This window comes from Salvia hispanica, chromosome 4 (genome assembly GCF_023119035.1).
Source record: "Salvia hispanica cultivar TCC Black 2014 chromosome 4, UniMelb_Shisp_WGS_1.0, whole genome shotgun sequence".
Lineage (NCBI taxonomy): Eukaryota > Viridiplantae > Streptophyta > Magnoliopsida > Lamiales > Lamiaceae > Salvia > Salvia hispanica.
In genome coordinates this window covers 53,798,702-53,817,738 of record NC_062968.1, presented here as the reverse complement: position 1 = coordinate 53,817,738, position 19,037 = coordinate 53,798,702, and the positions used below count along the sequence as shown (strand labels likewise).

Below are 19,037 nucleotides of genomic sequence, written 5' to 3'. Positions count from 1 at the left end.
CGAAATACTACAATTAATATGTACTATAAATTGGCAAGTTTGAGTTAAAGCATCCCCATATAAATTCACTACTGCATTTTCCCCACTCCCCACCGACCACCTCTCTAGATTCTAGGGTTTTCTCTCTCTCCCCCTCTTCTTCTCCATCCCACAAATTCACAAACATTTTCTACTTCCCGCTTGATTCTGTAGTGATCTCACTCACTCAATCGCCGCATTTCCCTTTCCCTGTCCCTGTCCAAGTCGATTCTCTCTTCAATTCATTTCTGTCGAACAAGTCCCAATAAGTTCGCCTATCCTTTGTAGCTTATGCGTTCTTAGTGTTATATTTGAAGAGCAACAAGCAATGCAGATTAAGGAATTGGAGAAAATCGAGGCTTCCAGCGCCAAGAATCAGGAAATTACGGCGAGGACAGGGAAATCGGAGGCGTCGGTGGAAAATTGCGCCGCAAAAGCTTCCAATTTGAGCTCCGTCATTGATGTTTCTGGAAAAGTTCTCGATTTTCCGCTTGTTAGTGGCGACGAAAGCACAGTGAATGAGCTTTTTATGTACAAGAATGAGTTGAATTTGCTTCCCAGAGATGTTGGGAGGTTTAAGGGTTTAAAAACTCTCAAGTTTTTCGCGAATGAATTGAACTTGTTTCCTGAGGAGTTCAGGAATCTGGTTGAGCTTCAATGCTTGCAAGTGAAGGTGACGGAGCCGGGAGTTAGTGGGTTGGAGTTAAGTGAACTGGGGAATTTGAAAGAGCTGGAACTCAGTAGAGTGCCCCCAAGGCCTTCTGCTTTCCCCATTTTGCGTGAGATTGCCGGGCTTAAGCACTTGACGAAGCTCTCCGTATGTCATTTCTCCATAAGGTAGCGAAAATGTTTAATCTTTATGCTGTTGCATCTGTTGCATGTGTATTTTTGTTTTTGTATGATATCGCTCAATTGGGGAGATATGTTACCCGCTCTCTTTTTATATCTAGTTTGATTTATATTAGGTGTTAGAGGAATCTTTTTTGTTAGCTAGTAGTCTGTGTTTATCATATTTCAACATAGAGTGCATATTTATGTGTTTATCGGAAGAAGAATGACCTGCTACTCTAGCTGCACTTTATTGGCTGGAAATGATATCCTCTGAGGGATTACTGACTCGCATAGAAAAATCATTAATGTCAAGCCTTCTTAGAGATATGCTCAACTCCTAGTAAATACTACTTCATCTTTTGTTCTTCATATTGGTGCTAGCTTTATGTGGACACATCAAATTCTGAGTATTGAAGTACTTCTTATAACTCATAGAAGACAGTGAGCAAGAAAACGCGCTAATATGCATCGGCTTTCGTGCTAGTGCGCTCATCCCTTGCTTGTTTACTTAAAAGATACTGAAAAAATGAGATAATACGGTTGAAACTCTTCCTGATGGTTGATACGGTTGCTACTGATCAAGATTGTTATTTCTTGCTTTCAGCTCCTTTCGGCATCTCCAAGAGTTTGTATGTTGTTTTCCTTTAGTTAAATTTTGGGTATACAGTCTACTTTAGCGTCGTAGCTTGCAGGCCCTAAGTCATTTAAAGTGTAAGGGATACCTTGTTTGGTTATATTTAGGTAAATCTTGTCTTATTTACCTATATGGCTATATCCTCGTCGTTCTTCTCCTCTTCTTGATATTCTTCTGATGATCCTTGATTCTTTGGTGCACACATTTTATATTCTGCATAGTGTGATGCATCTGGGAAATCTGAAATTTCTTGATTTTCATGTACTCTATGATAATTTCTAGATTGCACAAACCAGTACTGTAAAGGTTTCTAATAAAAATAATTAGAAAATGCTGTGAACCTCAAAATCTGTTTTGTGTGTGTTGAGACATTCTGATGCACACAATCATGTGGTATAGACATATGCTGTGATATTCCTTCTTGTATGGAATTTTTTTTTTTCCGGACATAGTTGTATCTGTCAGGTTCTTGTGTGATCTTGAAAAAACTTATATATTGTCTTGACTTTTCTGTTATTTATCTTTGAATTACTCTTTAGTAATTCTAAATACATATACATATATATGGTTCCAATTATTATTTTTTAACCGAACTAATGGTCATTGGAAACGAACTTGTAGTCGATTGGGGATAGAATGGAAATTGTGCAGTTGAGTCTGTCTTGGGTGGTATAATGTGGGTGAGTTATGATTTTACCATAGTCTTTTTTTTTCTTGCAGATATCTACCTCCAGAAATAGGCTGCCTCAGTAATTTAGAATACTTGAATCTTTCATTTAACAAGATGAGGAATTTACCAGATGAGATTACTTTGCTAAACTCGTTGGTGTCTTTGAAAGTGACAAACAATAAATTGGTTGAGCTGCCTTTGGGATTTTCCAATCTTCAAAGTCTGGAGAGCTTGGATTTATCGAATAACCGGTTAACTTCCATAGAGTGTTTAGAACTTGAGTCTATGAGTAATCTTCAATCTCTGAATCTTCAGGTATGGAAGTACGATAATTCCAACTAATAGAAATTGACCTATGACCTCTTACATGTTATGTTACTTTGTCATGTAAACCTGATGAAAGTTTATGTCTTTATTATGATGTTGAAGCATAATCAACTTGGCGATTGTCGGGTACCGTCATGGATATGTTGCAATTTGGAGGGAAACAATGGGGATCTAGATGAACCTGCTGAGATGGATGTGTATGAAGGTGACATTGGAGACTGATAATTGTCCTTGTAAATAGGCCTTTCTCTTTCTCTAACACACACTGAGATGCATGCACATATACAGACACATCATGATACCTCTATCACAACAACATGCATGTGTTCTGGTGTAATTATGGCCCTAGTAATGTTTACTATATTGACATGATGCAGGATCAGCCGATGTGCAGTCCATTAATTTGAGTGGATTGTCTCCTAATCACCGTAGTTTAGCTGCGCGAAGGGCTAAAGGATGGAAACGTCGATATCATTTGCAAACAAAAGCTCGCCAGGAGCGATTGAATAACTGCAGGAAGTGGAAGGGTGATGTTACGAGCCGAAGCTCTTTGGAAAAATGCACCACTTGCAGAGTGGTCGAGCGTAGTAATGCTGACCTATCAGAAGGTTCATCTACTGTTGTAGATGCAGAGCTGGATCACAAAGATACATTTCCTGCAGGGGACACACATGAAACAACTACAACTAGGGTGAATGAGGAGGTCACAACTGATAAAAAGCCTATGGATGGCTGCTCATGTTCAGCAACTGATTCTGTCAGTTCTCGGTCTAGTGCAGTTTTGGGTTCTGTTTCTGATGCTATTGAGGTGCAGGATGAAGTTTCATCTTCTGAAGCATCTAGTTGTGCATTCAAGTGCAAAAGGCATTCAGAGAAAGATCTTGATAATCCGAAGCCCTCCAAATACAGAAAACCAACTAGTGACCCCTATTATTTGTCGTGCCAATATAGTAAAATATCATTTTGTGGAGCAAGAGATCGCCTACCTGATGGCTTTTATGATGCAGGAAGAGATCGGCCCTTTATGCCACTGCCAAATTATGAGAAAAATACTTATGTTAACTCGCGGGAAGTGATTCTTCTTGACCGGTAAGTGTTTATGTGATATTCTATTTAGTAAATAGGAGTACTTAATGTGCTTTTTTTTTTAAATCAAGGAGGCTCCATTTCTGGCTTATTATCCTAGGGACCTTACACAAGATATATACCTAAAAGGTTGTGTGTTTCTTATCAGGGAAATGGATGAGAAGTTAGATGCCGTTCTTTTGTGTGCCCAAGACTTGGTTTGTCGGTTTAGACGTATAAAAGATTCTATAAATGAAATAAGAGATTTAGCAACCGATACTTTGCAGACTGCATCGTTGCTTGCACTTTTTGTATCAGATCATTTTGGAGGAAGTGATAAAAGTGCTATTGTCCAGAGGGCACGTAAATCTGCTTCTGGCGCAAACTGTGGTAAACCCTTTGCTTGTACTTGTGCAACTGGGATCAGTTTTGACACTAATAAAGCCAATAAGCAAAGAGTGGAAAATATAGAAGAGTCCATTTTCCTTGATATCTGTGAGAGATCTCTTCACTGTATAAAAGAAAGATGTGGTTCTGTTATAGTTCCTATTGGGGGCCTGCAGTTTGGTGTTTGTAGGCATAGAGCCTTGCTGATGAAGGTACAACTTGTATTTAGTTATTTATCGTTTTTTGTCATCAGCTAGTGCTTCAGCATAAACAATCTGAAAGTTGTTTCTATACTCTGTAGTATTTATGTGACCGCATGGAGCCTCAAATCCCTTGTGAACTAGTGAGGGGTTACTTGGACTTTTCACCGCATGCCTGGAATGTAGTCATTATAAAGAAAGGCGAGTCATTGGTCCGCATGATAGTTGATGCATGTCATCCTCTTGACATCAGGGAAGAATGTGACCCCGAATATTTTTGCAGGTTAGCATTTCTTTCACCGTAGTTATTAATGATATTATTTTGGTGGAAATTATACATTGCATTCAATGTAGTTTTGGAGGGAGTTGGAAGATGAATTCAACCAATTATGAATATAACAGACTGTAGGATTGCAACTGAGTCAAGCTACTATAATCTCATTTGATAAAAGCTCATTTAACAAGACTTGTTAACATAAAGGAATCAAGCTTAAGCTTGTCCATTACTTGGCTTGTTAGCTCAAGTGCATGCTCGTTAATATATGCTCATGGTTAGATCTAAAATGCATTAGCTATTGGTTTGATAGTTAACTAATATTTTAAGCTCTAGTAGTTATATGCATATTGATGATCTTATTAACCTCATAGTTTTAAGAAAATAATACTCTCTCCATCCTGCTACAAGTGGTATGTATACAGTAGACTTTATTAGGCTAGCCCACTTATCCTAGTCTAAAAAAGGAAACTTTTTACAAAAAACTTAGTCAACTTTAGTGGATCCTTTCACTTTATGCACAAAACACAACTTTCTTGATTTACGCGCCTGAGTTGTATAGGCCACTAATAGTAGGGCAGAGAGTAGAGTAAATATATTTATATACTCCCTCTGTGCCGTTAGAAATGAAACGTTTTCCGTTTTGGGTTGTCCCAATAAAAATGAAACGTTTTCTAAAATGGAAACAACACTATCTCTACTTTTTCTTCTCTCTTACTTTACTCTCTCTTCATTCACTCACAAAACAACACTGCAGAAATCCCGTGCCGAAAACCAAATGTTGCATATTTATTGGGACGGAGGGAGTACTTTTTGAAGAAAAAAATGTAAATATTGGAATAGCTTGTGTAGGGTTGATTAAGCTTGAATAATCCCATGAGATGAATGTTTTCAGCAACGCAAGCTCGAATTATACTAACCGACTGAAGCTTGAACTTGAAACATGTTCTGTTGAGTGCATGTCTGGTTAAGCCCGCCTCTGCATTCTCAGAGCCTTAAATATGATCTGTAGAGTAATGTGAACTGTTCTAAAGTATAGTTTCTGAAGTTTGAATGTATATGTTTTTTTAGGTATATACCCTTAAGCCGGGTCAATGCAGTGGTTGACAATGATACCATTTCTAACTTTCCATTCCCTTCTCTATCTATGTGTGATGAGATAGGGAAACTGGAATCCACCTCCATAATGCGCTGTAATATTGGATCATTGGAGGCTGCAGTAAAGGTATGGGTCGTCTTTGTTCTTATAACTACTTGTCCTTATACTAAATCATTGACTTGTGAAAAATGCTGTTATTATCTGTCAGTAAATTATGGCCTTGAAAATAGTTTGCCCTTTCAACATTCGTAACTGTATTGGCATGGTGTATGTTACTGTTTTAAACTCTTGTCATTCAATATGCAGGTAAGAACAATTGATGTATGTGGGGCTTCTGCAGATGAAGTGCGGAACTTTGAGCTATCCTGCTTAGGGGAAGTTCGAATATTGAGTGTCTTAAAGCATTCCTGCATTGTAGAACTCTATGGTCATCAGATATCATCCAACTGGTCTATGACTGCCGATGGAAACTGCAGTGGTCGTACATTAAAGTCTGCTATATTGATGGAGAACATAGAAGGAGGCTCCTTAAGGGTGAATTAAAGTTCAATGATTCTTTGTCTGGTCTTGTTTGCTATAGATTGTTGGTGTCTAATCTGCAATTGTGTTTCAACTTGACAGAGCTACGTGGAGAAACTCTCAAGCGACGGTGAGAAATATGTTGCTCTGGACTTGGTAGTGTCTATTGCAAGAGATGTAGCGTTTGCGCTGACAGAAATACATGATAAAAACATAATCCATCGTGACATAAAGAGTGAGAACGTTTTGTTAGACCTTGAGAAGAAGAAGCAGGATGGCACGCCTACAGTGAAGATATGTGATTTTGATCGAGCAGTTCCCCTTCATTCGTACTTGCATACGTGCTGCATCGCACACTTGGGGATACCTCCTCCCAATATTTGTGTTGGGACTCCTAGGTGGATGGCCCCTGAGGTGTATGCTGCAATGCTTACGCAAAGCATGTATGGATTGGTAAGTTTCATAATCAAAAGTTGAGTGAATTTCTTATCAAGCATCACCAGTTTCAGCAGATTCTTTTGTTGCATTGTGTTTGACAAAGTGTGTTTATTTGTTCAGGAAGTGGATATTTGGTCTTTTGGTTGCCTGCTTCTGGAATTATTGACATTACAAGTGCCTTATAGTGGATTGCCAGAAAACGAAATTCATAATCTTCTGCAGGTATACTGCCCCCCTCCACATTATGTACTTATTGTTTTGACATTAATCAATCAAGTTTTACTGTATTTTTAGCTGAACACTGGTAGTTATTTGGTTTGAGCTGCTTGAAATATTCTATGCAGGCGGGAGAGCGACCCAAACTGACAGATGAACTAGAGGCATTGGCTCAATCTGACGAGGAGCTTGAGACCGAGCCTGAAACCCTCAGATTTCTCTCACAACTCTTCCATCAGTGTACCGAAAAGAACCCTGCTGTTCGCCCATCTGCAAAAGAAATCTACGATACATTACTTTTGCGAACGAGCTCAGCTACTCGTTTAAAAATCTCAGACGAATAAAAGGTTCATTTCTGGGAGATCTGTTCGCGTAGATTTCCAGAATTTTGTAGCGCTATGGTATTGCGAGAGGCTAACAAAAGGTAGCTTGGATCTCTTACGTCTACAGTTACTTTGAACGGCTCAGAAACTTTGCTAATTGTTCTTAATACGAGGCTGAACTACACCGAACTAGGATTCTTGAAACTTGATTCCATTCTTCATTAGTAGTTGTATAATTATGATAATGACATTGTGATTAATGTTATTTGTGTATGAATTCTTGAAGTTTCTTAGTTGAAGGCATGATGTTGTAGGAAGTAGGGACCGGTTTTGGTCACTGGTTTCATACATGTATGTGTAGGCCCAGAGAGTACTTGAGCTCTTGTGCTGTGCCTTAGACTTAGCCTACTTTATTATTTATACCAAATACATTTGTTATAGAGATTTATGTTTTATTTATGTGGGATTAATTTATGGATCTACTTTTTCTTCTTTTGAGATGAGAAACATTTTGAATAAAAAAGATGCTCCTTTCGGGTGTAATTTTATTATCATAGTCATTGCATTAAGAATGTGTTGTTTTTAATTTAAGATATAGTAGTATAATTGTTATCATTCACACTCAAAACTCACATAAAAGTTCACCATATATTTTTACATTTTAGTGAGTCAACAAATCTTTATCTTTATAGTACTTGTTTATCTATATTTTAAATGTTTTTAAATTTTTTTGTTAAAACATGTTTCATTTCTTTTGTACACACTCTTTTGTGGAGTACAATATTGCTTTGGTATTCATTTTTTTAATTTTTATTTCATCTAAAGCTTCCTTCCTATTTTTGGATTTAAGTTCTCAAAAAACGATAATGTTATTTTTATTTCTTGTTGAAGATAGATTAAAATGTGCCATTTTTAGAGTAAAGCTAGGTATTTTATCATTTCAAAGAAAAATTAAATTTGATACACAATTTGATATTGGCTTTTGGGATCATCGTAGAAGTAAAGCTGAAAAATCAGTATTCCTATTTGAATTTCTGAAATTTCCATTACTCAGTATCGAGAAGCGAGTGTACTTTTTCAGCTCTCCTCATCTTAAAATACAGTCTTAATGAGACAGCCGAAATGTTGGCCTTCTAACAACTGTCATATATTCTCCAAAATAAAACAAAATAGAATAATAAAAAAAAAACTACTATTCCCTCCGTTCCATGGTAAATTGAGTTATTTTTACCATTTTGGTACGTTCCACAGTAATAGAGTCATTTCCCTTTTTAGTAAAAGTCAATACATTTTTCTACACCTATTTTACTCTCTTCATCTCTACTTTTTTTTATTTTCCACTTTATTCTCCCTCTACTTAACTCATCTATCACAATTTTTCTTAATCTCCGTTCCGAAAAGAAACGCTTCCATTACTATGGAATGAAGGGAGTATAATTTTATTTTATTTTTTGGATGGACAGGGGCGAGCAGTGAGAAAAAAACCCAAGATTTTTGGCTTTAGTAAACTAAAAAAGTTTTTATCTAAAAAGAACTTGTGTTAGATCGTTTGATGGGTTAAATGTTGTCTGACGATGGTGATATACTTGAATTTCTCACTTGAGAAAAAGATAAGATTTACAAACTAGGACTAATCTTATATGTGTGTGGTATGTCGTGATATTAAGTATCAAGTTTTATCTTATCTAATTCATCAAACCGAATACAGATAAACAGATAAATAAAGTAGAAAGCAGTGATAATATATATCACGCGCTTGAAGTAACTCATTTTCAAAATATCAATGTCCCAACTGTTATCTGTCACTGTGTTATGTAACCACTTAAATAGGATTGAAGGATTAATGATGCCCTATATGTACATTTATGTTTTACGTACGGAAAGCCTTATTACAACACTGCTTTAGTTTAGGCCCCCTCTTACCTAAATACTCCATCTGCAGCCATTCAATTTATTTTGGAAATATTATCAAATAAATCTCAAATGTTTACTCAAAAATTTAGTACTATATACATCCCATTTTGACAAATTTTCCTATTTATGTACCAAGAGTACCCTAAATTGCTGGATGCGATTATTTATTCAATTATGATTTTTTCTTTCTTTATCTAATCACTCTATTTTTAGCAGTACTTCCCTTAGTGATACAGTCCTTATTTTGTTATACCTCAATTAATTAAATACAGATAAAAAGAAAAAACAAATGTCATAAATAGTGAAGAGAAAATTAAATTGACCTGGCCAGAATCTAAAACTAGCTATCATTGTCTTTGCACTGACCCTCCCCATATGCTTCGTGATGTTCTAAATTTGTCTTCACGTTTTAAATAATGAAAAAAGATAGGTAATAAGGCTGCACCTGAATATATGAATATATATTATAGTAGAATATTTTTAAATGCAGATTCTAGGCCATCAAGATTGATATTTTGTGTGTAAATATTTAAAGCTCGTATATGATTTATAGGGTTTGTTTTTCACCGAAAAATGTGAGCACTGTGCGTGTTTAATGGACCACTCTAACCTATATACCTAATACAACAACCTCTTCTGTCACCTCTTATTATTAACACTGGACCACCCTCAACCCTAGGGTTTTCACTGTTTTTTTTTTTTGTTAATTTTTTTCGTTTTAATCCCAAAATATTTCTGTCCGTTACCATCCAAAGATGCATATGACAAAAGTTCAATAAATATTGTTAATATTATGAAGAGATTACAAAGTTATACAAGTATTATTGAAAAATCGAACAAATAGTAATGATCAGGATCATTCTTGCATACACAGTTACTGGAGTACTATTTACCAACATGAGTATGTATTTTAGGTTGGAATGATATATGTAGTTATAATTAGAAGAGATAAATAACCTTTTTTTTACGCTGGATAATGTTTTATTTATATACAATTATGACTTTCTATAAGTATTTATTATTTCAAATTTTATCATAATTTTAATTTTATTAAATACTACTACTACTACTGCTGCTGTTTAAATGAGGATGAATAGTGCAAATTGTTTGTTGTTACTATAATAAGAAATATTTTTTATATTGTAATTTATGAATGTCTCCAGCCGTGCCAACTATCTTAATTGTGGAGTAGTATTACTTTTCAGATTATCTCAACTATCTCGAGTCTTTATAAAAATTAGGCATTTTAACCCAAAATTAACTTAGTTAATTGCACCTTTTATTATTCATTATAGGAATAATTTACATTTCATCTATCTTTCTTATTCTTTGCTAAGCCCTAGTTTCTCTTATTCGTCGCCTCCTACTCGGTGAAGAAAATCCTCTCACTCTTGCACTCACAATGTTGCACCTTTCTCCCTCTTTTTCCCACTCCTCTCAAATCCCTAATTGCTCATTCGCCGCCTCCTTCTCTTTCCCCTCGAGATGACCACATTTTAAAGACATCCTTAATTTCCATCGCTCTTGATTTTAACAAGTAGTACTTAGTTCATTGATCTGTTTTCCACTAGTTCTAAAAATCTTATGCATGCCCTAAAGAAATACGAGTAGAAGGTAAAGAACATATTAATACACTAATTACCCTTACCTTCCCAAACTATATATAGAAACTTTTTTTTTGAGATTTTATGTATTAAGTGGAGAAAGAATAAAGTAAAAAAATAATTACGAGTATTTCTATACACTATACACTATAGGGTAGTGATAAAATGCAAATTTATATATTGTACAAACTCAAAACTCCTCAACATAGCTTCAACATAGTTTCAATACAATATCAACACAGTGTAAAATTTCAAAATTTTAATGTCAACACAGTATCAACACAACATCAATCATTGACTACCGTTGAAATTCTGTTGACATGTTCATATTGATGCTTTTTTGTGATCTATTGACGTTTTTCAATGGTAAAGATCATAATTTTGAGTCTGTATAATATTTAGAGTTTTCATTTGATCATATCCCATAAAATATATGTACATGGCTATCTTCCTCCATGTCGGTGGTAGTTTAGCTTAGGTACTTAAGAAATTGTTGGAATTAATGTTGTTTGATTTGACTCTTGACATCTCATCACAGGTGTCTTTACAATGTAGTACGTACAACAAAACTATATTTATAGTGTGTAAATAGGTAGATCTGTATAGTATAGGAGTATTTAAAAGTTATAGCTAGGCTTGACTTGAACGACAGGTTGAATCGAGTTCTCCGGTCAACTGATGATCTAGGCACCTACTTCTCATACAAAACCATTTCTAAATAGATGAATGTTCAAGTATTTAATTGTTATTAGTTCTTTTTTTCAGAATTTAATTTGTTACAGTTGTTGTTAAGCAATTAGGTAAGGCATTGATATCGTACTTGGAAATTATCTTATTTATATATACTGAAATTTCTATTGTTTCTATGTAAAGAAAAGCAAAAGTCTATCGTGCAATGTGCAAATTCTGATTTTATAAATAATGTTCCACATTAAAAGAAAAGTAGTTAGAATTAATAAAATAGAGAATGCGCATAAATGAAAAAATATATATGCTGACCAATTAACTGATACTCCACATAATGAATATGCTATCCTACAAAATTAAGTACTACTACATCTTTAATAAATTCAGCACCCACCATAATTCATCCATTCAACTCTTTAATCAATTATTTTATAATTCACCAATTGATATATAATAAAATTCGAAGCATCGTACTTCAAGATATCAGAGTATGCCTCTACGGTATAATGTCTGATGCCAAAAATATCTTATGACAAGAATATCGATTTAGCTTATGTGCAGTACAATACTACGTGATATGTAGTCGTCTAGTCGATTTTAATTAAATGTTTTAACTGTGATAGCATTATTTAATTGTTTAATTTGCAGAAGAAACTGCAATAGCCGCCCAACATCGCATGCTACTTTTTTAAAACGTGGCAGAGGTTTTTCCTATAATCTACTCTCTCTTTTCTTGCTTTCAAAATTTCTTCCACGAAAAACATTTACATTTTCATTCTTTTCAGAACATACTTTTATCACAAAAAGAGTAGTAACGGCTAATTTTGATTAAGAATTAAGAAATTTATGATCAAATGGATACTACTATTTCTATATTCTCATCAATATATTGGGAGTACTATAATTATGAAAGTAACTATTTTGACCTATCAACTCAATTTATTTTTTCATAAATAGCGTACTGTATGAAATTTGTTACATAGAGTATAAAATTTAATGTTCTAAGCTAGCTAACAAAATATACTTGCACAATGGGTTCGATATATATAGATAAATATAGCTACTAACAAAGACAATTAAATGCCATATATAGCCTCAGAAAGTCAGAATAGTTAGTCAAACCCCATTATAAAAAGCATTTGTCATGAATTAATACATAGCTGATCGTATATTTTCTATCCACAAAATGGGAGTAAAAAGAAGGAAAGAAAACGAGAAAAAAATTAAAGGGTGTAGATCGTATATAAGCACCATATAAACATACACTGTTCATTCAAACAAATACGAAAATTTAAAAGATCAAAATACAGAGATAGTGTCTTTGGACATTACTTTAGCATTTATTAGTGAATTTTATAGGGTAGACCATGAACATTGAAATAATCACATTTTACGCCATTTTGTAATGTTTTAGGATATTTTTGCCATTTTCAGTACCTTTTTTATGTTAGGATTAATCAAAATGTCTATTAACTATACATATCTAGCTCTAGTATCTTCTAGTATGCACCATTTAATTAATATCTGAAATGATATTAGATATTGAATACCTTTTTTGTGACTTTGGTTGCGTGAATATATATCTTCTTTTTCTTTCTCTTTTCTTATTTTCCTTTCCTTTTATTTTTTCTTCTCATAACTAATAATTTCAACTTCATAATTTTGAGTGGTTTTCAAATTCAATTTTATCGAGACTATTCATTAATAATAACTCATACTGTACATATGCTTTATAATTTGGAGTAAAATTTAGTAAGTTAGTAAAAAAGTAAAACTTAATATAAAAACAACGTTTTCCCTTTACATTTAGATAATAAATCTTTTCAATATTATAATCACAAAATATATCTCTGTCTGAAATTTAGTAGTACATCTTAAATTCTTAATTATAAATGAAGGCACACTGATAAGGAGGGGCTACTCTATTAAGCTTTGGCGCATTAAAAATGAATAGTATGGTGGTTCACCTGAGAACTTTGTTAAAATGTGAACTTTGAACACTGAAAATCACTTGAGTCAAAAATTGATAATGAGTTATGAACGGATATTCATGAATCAATAATCTAATATGTTTTGTGATATGAGTATTAATGCATTCGCGAAGTGTTCCGACTTTAAGAAGAATATAGTAATTATGAAATAAGCTATCTCCTGAACATTAGTATAGTAATAATACTTTCTTACCCCTTTATTAAGCATATTATATGTATATTGTTTTCGTTATGTTTAAACTTTTTGGGTGGAGAATATAGTATATTACTAATGATCATGTAGATTTTGTTATGTAGACAAATAAATGTGATCAGATCAAATTATGTAATGATAATAACTCTATCAAAGACTAACTACATCATAACACAGTTTTCGGTCGAACGGCGTAGGAATATGCAACTAGTTTTACTTATTAATAAAAAAATTAATTAATCTATGGTAACATAGATATTGATTATGATTTCAATAGAGATTTATAGTAACATAACTAATCATGTTATTGAGGATTTGAGGTTCGGTTCGGCCAGGCCAGGACATGCTTGTTCAGCTTAAGTCCCAATTCGACCCAAACCTATATGAGTGAAGCAAGTTGGACTTGGTTAATCATTTATCAAACAAATATGCATATTCAGATTTAAGGGTGAAAGGGTCACATGCCAATCCTGAATGTAGATAATAAACCTAAGTTTTTAAAACTTGCTTTAATCAATGAGCTCACCCTAAATCCACTTTATTGTACTGTTGGTCACGCATGTGCTGGACCGATCCGACTAAACCATGCTGAATTTCACACCTATCGTTGAAATAAAGTAGGGACATTATATATAATTCCAAAATAAATTAAAATCATAGAGATCGTTTACCAATTTCAAAAAGATAGTATATGTATTTACCCTTATTTGATGGAGAAGTTAAAAGAAAAATTAGTTAGAAAAGAGCAAATAGCGTGACATGTAATTAATGTGTACTAGTTTTTAATTATTTATGAACAAGATCCACTTCACGTCTTTTCCTTAAACTAAAAAAAAGTATGTTGGCCTAGTTAGTGCGATAATGTTTAAGGCTAAAGGGCTTGGGTCCGAGTCTATTGCGCAATTTTTATTCAAAAAGACAATAGAGGTTGTCAAGCGATAGAGTGGTAATGCACGAAACTAGCTAAAGGTCTCAGATTCAATTCCTCGTGACACAAACTTTAAATTTATATTCATTTGCTCATCAAAAGATCAGTGAGGAGTAGCCACCACAATTGTTGAAACTCCAACATTGCTACTGACGAGATTTGAATCTATGACCTTAAACTCAATTATCTCATTGAAGACCAACTGAGCTATCGGTACGAGCTTTTCCAGCATCATATCATCAAAAAAATTGTATAATTACGAATTGATTTATAACCACCCAGCTGGATCCAGTGAAGAAAACTGCAACAAAACTGAAGCTGCACGAGAAAATTATTCTAAGATGGGGAAGTTTCTCAATTCCACACCTCTACTACTAACAATAAACTAAAATAAAGAAAGAAAAAAGATAGTGACTGAGAACATGTATTTCGATGGATGCAGGGTTGATGAGATGCCCTTTCAATTTCCTCTTTTGTGTGAATCTTTAGTTTGGTTGCTAATAAACAAATTATGACATCAAAAAACTATGGTCCCCTCTTTCTATTATTTTCTTGCCTATGATTCTTATGGCCCCTCTAAGATGCTTTTCCCATACATATATGCCAAGCAAATTTGTTTCTACATTACTAGCTACCCCAACTAGTTCCACGAGATCGGATCCTCTCTTGTACTATATATTACTCCTATTAATTATTTATATAACGTTCTAGTTTATACTACGAGTTTTTATACATATTTGTAACATATATATGAGAGAGAATGAGAAAGAAGTTAATTGAAAATATTGTTAGTGTAAAATAAGACTGATCTCGTTATAAAGATAAAATTATAAAAATATAAGACAACTGATTTATATGACCGAATAAAAATAAAATAAATCTATTGATTATTTAACTCATTATATAAATTAATTAGTTGATAATGCCAATATTCATACATAGTAAAAAAAATCCTTATAAGCTCAAAACCATAGTTATAAATATGATGTTTCGTACGAGCATAGATAGTTACTAATATGATGCCAGCGTTAGACTGTCGTGAGAGGTATATACTAGAGCGTAGACTCAAATAAGAACCCAAGACAGGGATATCGGCACTGGACTATGGTGAATCAACCATGAACAAGTGTCATTTGTCGAAGAATAGAGAAAATGAGCGGGTGATGGGTTCGCCCGACTCGCACGCCCCATGCTGGTGGTTATACCAAAAAATAAAAATATTTGTTTGAGCATAATATACATAAGTTAATTACAAAAAAGTCTCATAAAAATAAATATTGCAATTTATTTACATGCTCTAAAATATAATAGGTAATTATACTTAAGTATATATATACTACATCATAGTAATTAAATAGTATACTTACTAAGCTTATATCAATTATTAAAATAAACTAATTAATCTAAATTAGACTTCGCTTAGTCAAATGAGACAATTCATTTCGATTAAGTGAATCGATATTTAAATTTAGTGAAATTCAACTTCTTTATTTAATTAACCTTACATTTTCTAACTAAGCAGCCGAAAATATTGTACTAATAATAGGGCATAATTCAAAAATTGGTTAGAGAGATGAGAGAGAGACACTTAAAATAATTATTAAAATATGGAAATTGACTAAAATAGCCTCTAAAGACAATCAAATGAAGAAAATGTAAAAAAAAGTATTGAATTGGTATGTGCATTGTATTTTACTTACTACTCCTAAATTAATAACATCTCAAAGTCACATTTTCATTCATTCTTTCTTATTTGTACTGTATTTAATTTCTTTCTCCTACTTTTTCATCAGAGAAGGGAAGAACACTGATGTCGAACTTCATAACTCTTCCTTTACATGTAAAATCCTCCACTTGAGTCCGTGTAATCATATTTTTTTTGGTATGGTGTGGTTAATTTTTTCACATGGCTTGTGAATTTTTGATTCAATTACACACGCACTGAAAATGGTCAGATTAAGTTGTAAATTTATTCAGAAATTGTGCATTAATTTGAAATTAGAGTGAGAGAGAGAGGGTCCAACCCTAAAGTGAAAAAATGGAGAAGAGAAAGAGGGGCAACCCAACCCTAAAGTAAAAATTTGGTGTAACAAAATATAGAATCTATATAGTATTAATATAGCAGCAAGACTAAGACTATGGTGTGTGTGTGTGCATGGTTGGAGATGATGGTGTGACATTATTCAAATTGCATATCTCAATTAATAGGGACCACTCCACCTCCATTAATAATATTTATTTCTTGTTATTACTAAATGCCTTTAATTTCCCCTCCTCTACTTTTCCACCTCTATTTAAACCATACACCTTCATCCTCAACACAAGTAGTATAAAGCAAATAAAACATCTCTCTCTCTCTCTAGGTTTCATTCATGGTGTTGGCGGTGCTCTAGCATCTGCTGAAGCTGCCAGCATGATCTAAACCTCCCTCCTAGTTGAGGAAAGATCAGATCATGTGGTAGCTTCATCTGATACTACTTGCGCTTTTATTTACACATAATATAAACCCTAGTTTTTCAACAACCTAGCTTTACCTTTTTTTTCTTTGTCTTTCCCCTACCTAACTAACCCCTCTCTCTCTCTCTATATATATATATATATACACACACATATCTATAGCTAGCCTCTCTGAAAAAGGTAATTAGATTTTTCTTCATTTAATTTGAATTTCATGTTTCAATTTGTATATCAGATTTGGGTTAATGAGGAAAAATATATATTGAAAAAATGTTCATATTCTATTCCATTTGATTTCTGTGTGAAAGTTTATCTAATTTATGCTCTTCTCCTTTTTTTAATTTATCAGGTTTGGATTTCTGCAATTAATCTTTACATGTTTCTCCAAAAACCATTATTTTTTCCAAATTTATCCCATTTTCATTTTAGAACGAAATTGGAAAAATTTCAAAGCCAGGCTTAGATGCTTTCTTTTTATATATCTCCTGTGCTATTGAATTAATATCAGCTAATTTTATTGTTCTTTTTATATTTCTGGTCAGAATGTATCTCATTCAAATTGATTCCTTCCATTATTAGCAGGGTTCCTTGAAGGCATGATTAATCTTTGAAATTTAAGAAATTCTTTGTTTTCAACAGCTGTATAATTACATGATTTTGAATATATATACACATGTTTTGACTTTTCCATTTATGAATCCAATAAGATATAAAGTTGTTTGAGGTACTTTAAACAAATTTTGTTTTCCTGAGCAAAATCTTCTGGCAAGGTTCAGTAGGCATATTTATTTTAATTACATATACTAGGAATTTGGAAAGCATTTGATTATGTGTATTTGTGTGTTATCTTATGAAAAAATTATCAGAAAACACTGTCATTTTGCAGCACAGAATCTGAGTGAATAATGCAAGCTTGAGATGTTGTCTCATCTTTAGGTACTATTAATGCTGCTGCATCTTCATCTGTATTTTCCCTTGGCCTCATTTGGATCATCACTCTGCCCACTGTCCCCACACTCACATGACTATTCCTTCCATCCAGACACCTCGTGATCTTTATATCCACTTTCTTGTTTTATATACTCCTTATAAAATATAAATGTGCATATATTGATTATGCACAATGCCCCTTAATTTTGAACTGAATTGAATGAGCCGATTTGTTCTAGAAAGAATTGACTTAAAACTAGTTATGACAAGGATAATCTTTTGAATAGAAATGGGGAGATTCAGTTGTGATTTTTGATTTGATTTGGAGATATTCACTGATAACTATACAGATAGTATCAATTTGAAAATTTTAATCATCATGAATTAGTTTTAAATGTAAATGACTCAAAAAGTCCAATTATGTATATATTTATATCTGCCCTTAATTAAATTGTGGTCGATACTGAGAATCAGGCCTTTAATGCATAGATTTGTTATTGTTATTATAGTATAATTAATGTATATGTGTCACATATTGATTAAACTGCATTTGGTCTGCATTGGTGTGGTTGATTAATTGTGATCAACATTGATTATTGGGTCTCATATGTAAACTACATGAATTCATTGAACTATTATATATTGAATTTTTTAATTGATTTCTTGAGCTATATATATCGAAGAATTTCTAGTTTTGCATATACATTTGTATGTAGCAAATTAATTTTTAAGCTAATGGTGGTGTGACTTAAATGGTGGATTTTTTAAGTGGATGACAAATAATGTTGTGGGCTATGTTTCTGGTAGAAGGGTTCATTTATTTGGCAATATTCCATAAATCTTTTTCAATCCCGAGTGAGGAACTTATACGAAATCAGAAATATGAATAATATTTCTGGATTTTTGTTTGTGGGGTTTTGTTACTTTTACGTTTCTGGAATGAAACACTGATTTGATGATTTGAAGTGACATCCAGCTATATATACATTGGTGTAATTATTCATATGTTACAAATATATACATTATACAGCCATGATATTTATCAACAAATTGGTGCAAGATATATATCCAAAGTCTTGTGTGTATATGATTAGACAAGTCAAAATTTAGATCTAAATACTAATTATTCAATAAATAATTGTGATTAAATATGTTAAATTGTCATTAAAAATTGAGTTTTAGATCTGAATCTTGACTTGTCTCGTAGTGAGACCGGATCACATGAACATGAATTTTTGAGTTATAATAGTGGCAGCTTTATCCAATAGCAGGCTGCAAATCTGCAACAAGAAATCTCGTTGCTAATAGTCAATACACTTAATCACAAAAAAA

The 19,037-nt window shown here is 33.2% G+C and overlaps 1 protein-coding gene across 5 annotated transcripts; it reads left to right on the top strand.

Annotated features, from left to right (window-relative positions):
• Positions 1–77: 77 nt before the first annotated feature.
• LOC125221612 lies at positions 78–7,483 on the top strand. Of its 5 annotated transcripts, none has more exons than XM_048123773.1 (12): positions 78–855; positions 2,204–2,468; positions 2,583–2,685; positions 2,858–3,183; positions 3,295–3,569; positions 3,715–4,144; positions 4,234–4,415; positions 5,478–5,631; positions 5,812–6,039; positions 6,127–6,477; positions 6,583–6,684; positions 6,807–7,483. In XM_048123773.1, exons 1-12 carry the CDS (start codon positions 347–349, stop codon positions 7,020–7,022), a joined length of 3,141 nt encoding a protein of 1,046 aa, XP_047979730.1. In that variant the 5' UTR covers positions 78–346; the 3' UTR covers positions 7,023–7,483. The 5 variants fall into 5 exon arrangements, with proteins under 5 accessions (XP_047979730.1, XP_047979729.1, XP_047979728.1 ...); XM_048123772.1 differs by having other exon boundaries at positions 2,858–3,400; positions 3,488–3,569; XM_048123771.1 differs by having other exon boundaries at positions 2,858–3,569; positions 3,715–3,763; positions 3,833–4,144.
• The last annotated feature ends 11,554 nt before the right edge of the window (positions 7,484–19,037 follow it).